Source organism: Diadema antillarum, unplaced genomic scaffold (genome assembly GCF_040938485.1).
Source record: "Diadema antillarum isolate AM-2024a unplaced genomic scaffold, OU_Dant_1.0 seq00000521_RagTag, whole genome shotgun sequence".
Taxonomy (NCBI): Eukaryota; Metazoa; Echinodermata; class Echinoidea; order Diadematoida; family Diadematidae; genus Diadema; species Diadema antillarum.
In genome coordinates, this window is record NW_027271473.1 from 190,001 (window position 1) to 197,702 (window position 7,702).

Genomic DNA, 7,702 nt, shown 5'->3' on the forward strand with positions numbered 1-7,702 from the left:
CAGAACCATTCCATATAAGCTATCCCCCAAAAATAAAAAGTTAAATAAGCAAATATACAAACAAAAAAACAACAACAAAAGTAACAACCTAAGTATGTAAGTATGACAGTCAACTGAGATGCAGCAGCATCACTACAGTCCTACTTTAACAGGTCAATTTGATACAACGGGGATTAAGTGGATGACTTAATCCCTATTCACTGATACTTAGCTGACAGGTACAGAAAGGAAGCCAGCTGATTGACAGGCTGAAATCCAATACAGGCTACATCAACTGGGGCTTGATTGCAATGAGTGCTATGCAAGTCACTCCTTCTTGTAAACATGAAAGGAGATGTGTGGTGTGTGTGACTCCCATTTTGCATCATTCACAGAGCTCCACGATCTGGCTGCATTCGAGATGGATCAGTCTTGCTCCACCTGTGGTTCTGATGTAGTCGTCAAAGCAAATGGTCAATCACAATCTGATACAAATTGTAGATCTTTTGAAAGATGAAGTATAGTGAAAACCCCATAATGAAGAGGTCACTGGCACAACCAATTTTATTTTGTTTAAACTGGTATATCATTTTAAATGTACTTAACCCTAAAGGGGCTGGGCTTTTTTGGCTATGCTCAGACCGGGGGGGGGATGGATTCCGCCCCCCCCCCCCCCCCCCGAGATCTCGGCCTTCGGTGGTGCGATCGCGATGAAATTTTGCGTGCATGAGACCCGCGTCATAATCAACAAGATTGTGTCATCAGATTTTTTGAAACAATCAATTTCTAATTTTGATTGATTAATTATGCAAATTAGGCTCAAGATCATATTTTAGCCTAATTGAAAGCATTGAGAGTTTAATTTTTTATCTGTAAATCTGTTTTAGCATATTCAACAATTGTACATCACAAAAACTTCCAAAACTCATTTCAATTCTTATGTATTTTATTGTTTTCAGAATTTCTTATGTATTTCGTTGTTTTTCAACTTAAGTTTTTTCTTTGTTTTTTCATTGGAAATTGTCACTGACCACTTTTCTACCATAATTAGCACAAAACTAATCAATGAAAGTGATTAATTGTAAAAATAATAAGGTTTTTATGACTTTCATGACAAAGCACTGTTTTCCATAGGAAATGTACACAAAATCACAAAATTGTGCCCGTTTTGGGGCGACATTCCGTTACAAAAACGGGCGTGGCTTCGCAAAAGTATGCGCGGACGTCGCAAATTTGGTCTCAAAAGTTGCGCGAGACTTGAACAAACAAAGTCAAGAAGCCTCGCGACGAGGCCTTCTCGCGTTGCAGAATTATAGCGCAAAACATTGAGGGGGGGCGGATTCCCCCCCCCCCCCCCCCCCCGGCCCTTTTAGGGTTAAAAAAGAGAGAGAGAGACCAGCTAAATACCATAGTGGAAAATTGGATCATCAATTTCACCTCGTTAGAAGCATATCCTCATTGTAAGGGAACTCATTTTAGTAGGGTTTCCTTGTACATTACGTTTTTAGTAGAGAGATACAATATGTATGTGTTGATCTTCAACATCCAGAATGACGTTTTGTCTTTTGTTTGATTTCTTTTAATCTTCATGAAATTTTTGTTGTAGTTCTGAAGAAGCTGGACGCTACCTTGAGACCTACAAAGCTTATGAGAATAAGTCAGCAGATGCTCTGAAGGAGAAAATCGAGCAAGATCACCTGTCAAAGGTAAGATGTCAAAGGTCACTTTGTATACGACATGTGCAAATTTCGATGGCAGCCTACAGACCTACTTCATCAAGGGATTAGGCTAGGCTCAGCGTGATGGTGGACGTGTGTTGTCTAGGAATAGTATACATCTTAAGCTGTATACATCTTAAGCTGCTGTCAAATATTCATGACTGCTGTAACATTTACCACTCATGGCTACATTAGTGTCTTTAATTTCTTGAATTTTTTCCTTCAGAAAGATATACCTTTTAAGAAGTGATTTTTTGGTCTATGCCTATGTGACGAAAAAAGTATCGATATAAACTGGTGTGCAACTGATTGACAAATTGCCCTACATCGACATAAATAAGCACTGAATTGATCAGTGTTTTAGTATCGACATAAATAGCACTGAATTGATCAGTGTTTTAGTAGTAGCCATGATAAAAGAATCATGGGCGTACGTACTCGAGCAGAATTCGAACCTACGACCTCCTGATCTCCAGACAGGCGTCATCTCCACTAGACCACCAAGCTACCGCCCGACAGCAAGTGTTGGTTCTAATCCTTATAGCATGCAGCGGGCACTGCGTAATTATTCAAATTCATGAAATTCTTCCGTCGGGAGGTTTTTGTGCAACTGATTGACAAATTGCCCTACATCGAAATAAATAAGCACTGAATTGATCAGTGTTTTAGTAGTAGCCATGTTAAAAAATCATGGGCGTACGTACTCGAGCAGGATTCGAACCTATGACTTCCTGATCTCCGGACAGGCGTCATCTCCACTAGATCTCCGAGCTTCCGTCCGACAGCAGGTGTTGGTTCTAATCTTTATAGCATGCAGTGGGCACTGCATAATCATTCAAATTTCATGAATTTGAATAAACTGGTGTTATGACCAGTTATGGTTGTACGATTGTATTACATGCCTCGGAAGTAATGTCATAATATTGTCCCACCAATGTCGTGCTTCCATTTAGGCCGACTCCCTACTCAAAGGCAGTGATTGTATTTGTAACATCTGCCTTGAATCAAGGAGCGATCAGAGATGAGGTCATTTTTCACATCTGTACGCCGCACACAATTTTCTCCTCCACAGGTGACGGACTGTCTGACGACGGTCAAATCCGTGAACCGCACCGATGTTATCACCTTGCTTGCAAACTATGGGGTCAGTATCCAACAATATGAATATATGACAAATGATATGTATTTTGGAGTCTCCTCTTGATTCTTAGTTGTAATGCTCAACATTTTCTTCATACCTTGTTTTGATTTGGTTTATTTGCAAAACGATCAGTGTGAGGTTGCGCTTTCATATATATTTTGTTTTCTCTGGTTTTGATTTGTGAAAAAATCCAGCGTACCCAAAATGGTTATTCAGAATGTTATCATTAGATGCCCTACTTACTTTTTAAGCTGCCATGACTATCATAATGCTTTCTCACAGACTTTTGCTAATCCCCTTGTTTTGACTTTATCATCTCATTCAAAACAATTTTCCATTTCAGACTCATTCCTCAAAAACCTCCACAGATCTATTCACCATGCCATGCCCATCAATGACTTGGTATTGGGTTACTGTATACGCTGTTATTTTCGCGAATGACGAGGCCATAGACATTTTTGCGAGATGTTGTTTTTGCGAATTGACGCCGACGCTTACGTTAATGCACTACTGACAGGGCGCATGGAGACATTTTTGCGTGTTGTTAAATTCGCGATCCAACTGTGATTCGCGAAATTTGCGAAAATTAAACCCTCGCGAAAGTAACAGCTTCTACAGTATTCAATCCAGGCCAATATTGTGTGTGCATACATACAGCCAGCTGCCATTAATGTTGAGAATGTGATATGATGGTGTCTTTCCAGTATGGATTCTTTGATGATACTACTGTGAAGAATGCTCTGCAAATCAGTATATATATATATATATATATATATATATATATATATATATTTTTTTTTTTTTTTTTTTTTTTTTTTTTTTGAAGTCTGTAATTACAACTCTCTGAAGACTTTTTACTCTGGGAATTGATTGCATCAAAACAGACAGTATCACCCATTGGCATATCATTTTGTTTGTGTGCTGTCTTGCTTCTTTGTTCCTGCAGACTTTTGACAAGGTGGTTGCAGCTAGTAAGGAAGAGCTCGCTTTGCTGCCTGGCTTTGGACAACAAAAGGTAGTTTGCTCTTATTCTTCCCTACATCAGTTTGCCTGTACTTAGCACTGTGCATAAATCACTTCTATTTGGCTAATTTCCATTTAACACTATGTCAGATGTAGAGAAATTGTGACTTGTTTGAATTTTACCATGACAGATATACAACCTTTGCAACCACACGCAGACATTTTTAAAGGGATGGTATAGTATCGGTTAAGATGAGGATTCAGCTTTTAACTTTTTGTGAGATACTTCAAAACTACTTTACGAAATGTTAAAGAGCATACAATTCTAAGAGGAATTCAAAGTTTATTTGATGAAAATCAGTTTTGAAATGTCTGAGATATCCCATAACAAAGTAAAACAAAGTGATCCTTGTTAAAGTTGGGTCCCACCTTTTATTAGGATCATTTGTCCTGGATATCTCAGCCATTTCAAAACCAGTTTTCCATCAGATAGACTTTAGATTCCTCTTAGAATCATATGCTCTTTCATATTTCATAAGAGGTTTCTCGTTATCTCACGAAAAAAAGTTGGAAACCCGAAGCCCCATCTCAACCAAAACTATACCGTCCCATTAGGGCAAGTTAGTAAAACAACAGTGGATTTAAATTACTTGTCTTGTTTTAGAGGAGAATTTCTTCCTTTCTTGATTTGAAGACAGCATGTGATTATTTATCAGAGACTGTGTGGTTGAGATACATGCTGTAATTCTTTTTTACAGCAATGCTCCTCCTGCATCGACCAACCAAGTGAACTTGTACTTGTGAATAATGCCTCACTTTTTTTTTCTTTCAATTTATCATTTTCCCCGCTAGGCACAGAGACTGTGCGACAGCTTCACTGAGCCTTTCTTGCGCAAGAACAAGAAGAGGAAGACCGAGGAGGAAGAGGAGGCAAGGTGATGGAGAGCATCGCCACGGCAACATTGCATTGAACGATGTACCAGTTACAACGTTCATTGGAATACGTTTGAAAAACTGTGCCTTGTGATCTGTGTCATATTTTGAGACTACTGCATTCTGAGACAATTATCCAAGTCAGGGGAAACTTCAATCTGCAAGGAGACTTTAACACACCACACTAATATGTAGCTGGACTACAAATTACATGATCTTTTAAAAGGCTCTGTAAACATCAATGTTTGAGTTCAATTGCTGCTTTGTTTTTTGTTTTCAGTGTCCATCTGTTCAAGATGGCTGGATAGCCCATATTCAGCTGCTTTAGCTGGCCTTCCATGGGGTCCAGTTTTATGTACACTTTACATGTACGTGGTTGAATTGCAGTGTGTGGTGCCTACACAGAAACTTTTTTGAGAATGATTTCTAAAGTTTCTGGAATTTAAAAAGGTTTTATGCTCATATTTCTCACTTTGTATGAGACAGTTATATATTTGTTGATTTCTTTCTTGTACATCCAACCAATGACCTCTGCAGTACTTTCTCCATTCGGCCAATGTGAAAGATGAAAATTCAGTATACCGGTAGACAACTGGTATGTGATGACAGAATATTATACATGTATATTGAGTGTTTGTGTGTACCAGTATATACAGAAAGAGAGCGTGTAAATAAAGATGAAAGTTTACAAACTGCAATTAGCCTTACTTTTGTATTTACATTCTTGCTTTCTTCGGTAGAGGTATACAAGTGTATATCAGATATGTGAAGATGTTTTTTGTTCATAGATAATGCAGGCAAGACCCACAATAATGGGAATGGTGGCATCTAGCAATTCTCCCTATGATGCACCAGCAAACTAAAACAAAAAATCCATTTGGACAAGATTTTTAGTAATAATAACAAATTATTAGAATCAATAGATAGATAACTACACACTAGATGGATTGACAGGTAGATACGTAGATACAATTTTAAATGCAAGATGGATAGAAAAAAGAGTAAAAAAGAATGAAAAGAAGGGTATAAAAAGAGTTGTGTGCAAGTGAAAAATTTGACAAAGTGGTATACAATGTGGAATACGGATCTTAATCACTTCCCTCTTACTACATGTACTGTTATTCTAGATTCGTATTTAGTACTTTTACATTCACTGAAGTCCACATGGTAATTTATGACTCGTCGCAAAAACATTACATTACAAACATTACAAACATCCATCTAACACACACACATGTATATATATTTGCAACAGACTTACAACATGGGCCCATCGTAAGATTCTCATTGCATGACTGCACAGACCAACAGGGCAGAAGATTTTAGATACTGTGGATGGTTTATGGTTTGTTTCTTTGTATGAGCCTCTTTGCTTGTTCCTAAGCTGTAAGTTTGGCCTGTGTGCATTGTTAGCTTTGGGCATATTCCTACGTTACTGTATGATGTTCCACTTGTGAAGGCATTTACAAAGTTGTATACTGTATACACTGTTATTTTCGCGTACAGACATTTTCGCGAATGACGAGGTCATAGACGTTTTTTAGAAATGTTGTTTTCGCAAATCATCGCCATCGCTTACATTAATGCTCTATTAGGAAAGGGCATGAAGACATTTTCGCTTGTTAAATTTGCAATCCAACTGTGATTCACGAAATTCGTGAAAATTACACCCTCGTGAAAATAACTTATACAGTATACAGTGTTATTTTTTTTTTTCTAATTCATTTTCTTGTTTAATTGTCCATATACCTCAAGACACACAAACATATCAGTTCAATCAAACACATCAAATAATTATCCACATGCAGGCAGGCCACAGTCATATTTTGATAAATTTGGTTTCTGAACTTTCATGCTGAAAGATATATAATCAGATTTCACAGTACAATTTATATCACTGCTCTAATATTCACATCAGCAACAGCATGCTAAGCCAAAAAAAAAAAAAATAATAACAAAATAACCCCCCCCCAAAAAAAAAAAAAAACATAAACACATCACTTTTTTAAATTCACTATTTAATAGTCCCTTACATAACTAGAAAAGCACTTGAAGAGCACAGACCTCCGCCAAGCCAGCAACTCATTTATATCCACCCTATGCAATTTCCCCAAATAGAAGCATTTTGTTTACATCATTGCACTGCGCCTTGGAGGACGCACTTTAGTGCGCGTATGCCCACCTCCAGTATGCACAGCTTGAACCCCAAGTTAGTTGACCTTATATGCCAAAAGATGGAAAATCCTTCAAAAATCCATAAAAATTCATGGATCACTACCAAAATTGAATGAGGTGTTCCTTGTGTCAATACCGACTTTTTATGCAAGATTCATTTTAATCCGTGCACAACTTATTGAGTTATTTTGCAAACAGCCAAACCAAAGCCTATGTCCTTGGTGGAGGTAATAATTATGCATGGCAGCTATGTGTGATTTTCAACACAATGACTAGATTAACAATGACAAATGGGGGAAGGCATTACATCTACAGTACCTCACTATTAATGGGTCTTCTCTTGGAAATACAACACTGGCATCGGCCGATCCTTCCCCAGAATCTTAGAGGCTTCTCCACTCAAGAGTTATGACTTGGCTACTATAATAATATTTGTGTAATCACTGTGTTACCACTGGTCACAACTGATCTACTTGAACAGACTACGATAACCAGCTGGTCATTTGTCTAATCAGTAGCTGCGTTTCGCAGAAAGTTTGCAGTCACACTGGCAAAACTTTGAGATCTTAAAGATCTTGGGCTTTAACTTTCCGATCTTTAGTCAGAGTGACTGCGGCTACTGTGTTACCACAAGCCTAACTGGTCTATTTTGGAAGACTGGGACAACCAGCTGGTCACTCTCTGGCCTTCATGGCACTTTCCAAAAAATTCACTTGGTCAGTATAAATTGTATCAATGTTGTACACTCCGCACTCACAAAAGCCCAGTTCCATAAAGTCAGTCAAAGTGCAGA

The 7,702-nt window shown here is 38.0% G+C and overlaps 1 protein-coding gene across 1 annotated transcript in view; it reads left to right on the forward strand.

Annotated features, from left to right (window-relative positions):
• LOC139734281 (DNA excision repair protein ERCC-1-like) overlaps positions 1-3,236 on the forward strand; it is a 6,858-nt gene extending 3,622 nt beyond the window's left edge. Inside the window, exons 7-9 of the mRNA XM_071645077.1 lie at positions 1,586-1,685; positions 2,770-2,841; positions 3,207-3,236. Of these exons, the coding sequence (XP_071501178.1) occupies positions 1,586-1,685; positions 2,770-2,841; positions 3,207-3,236 (202 nt within the window). The remainder of the gene's footprint in view (positions 1-1,585; positions 1,686-2,769; positions 2,842-3,206) is intronic.
• Positions 3,237-7,702: the final 4,466 nt, after the last annotated feature.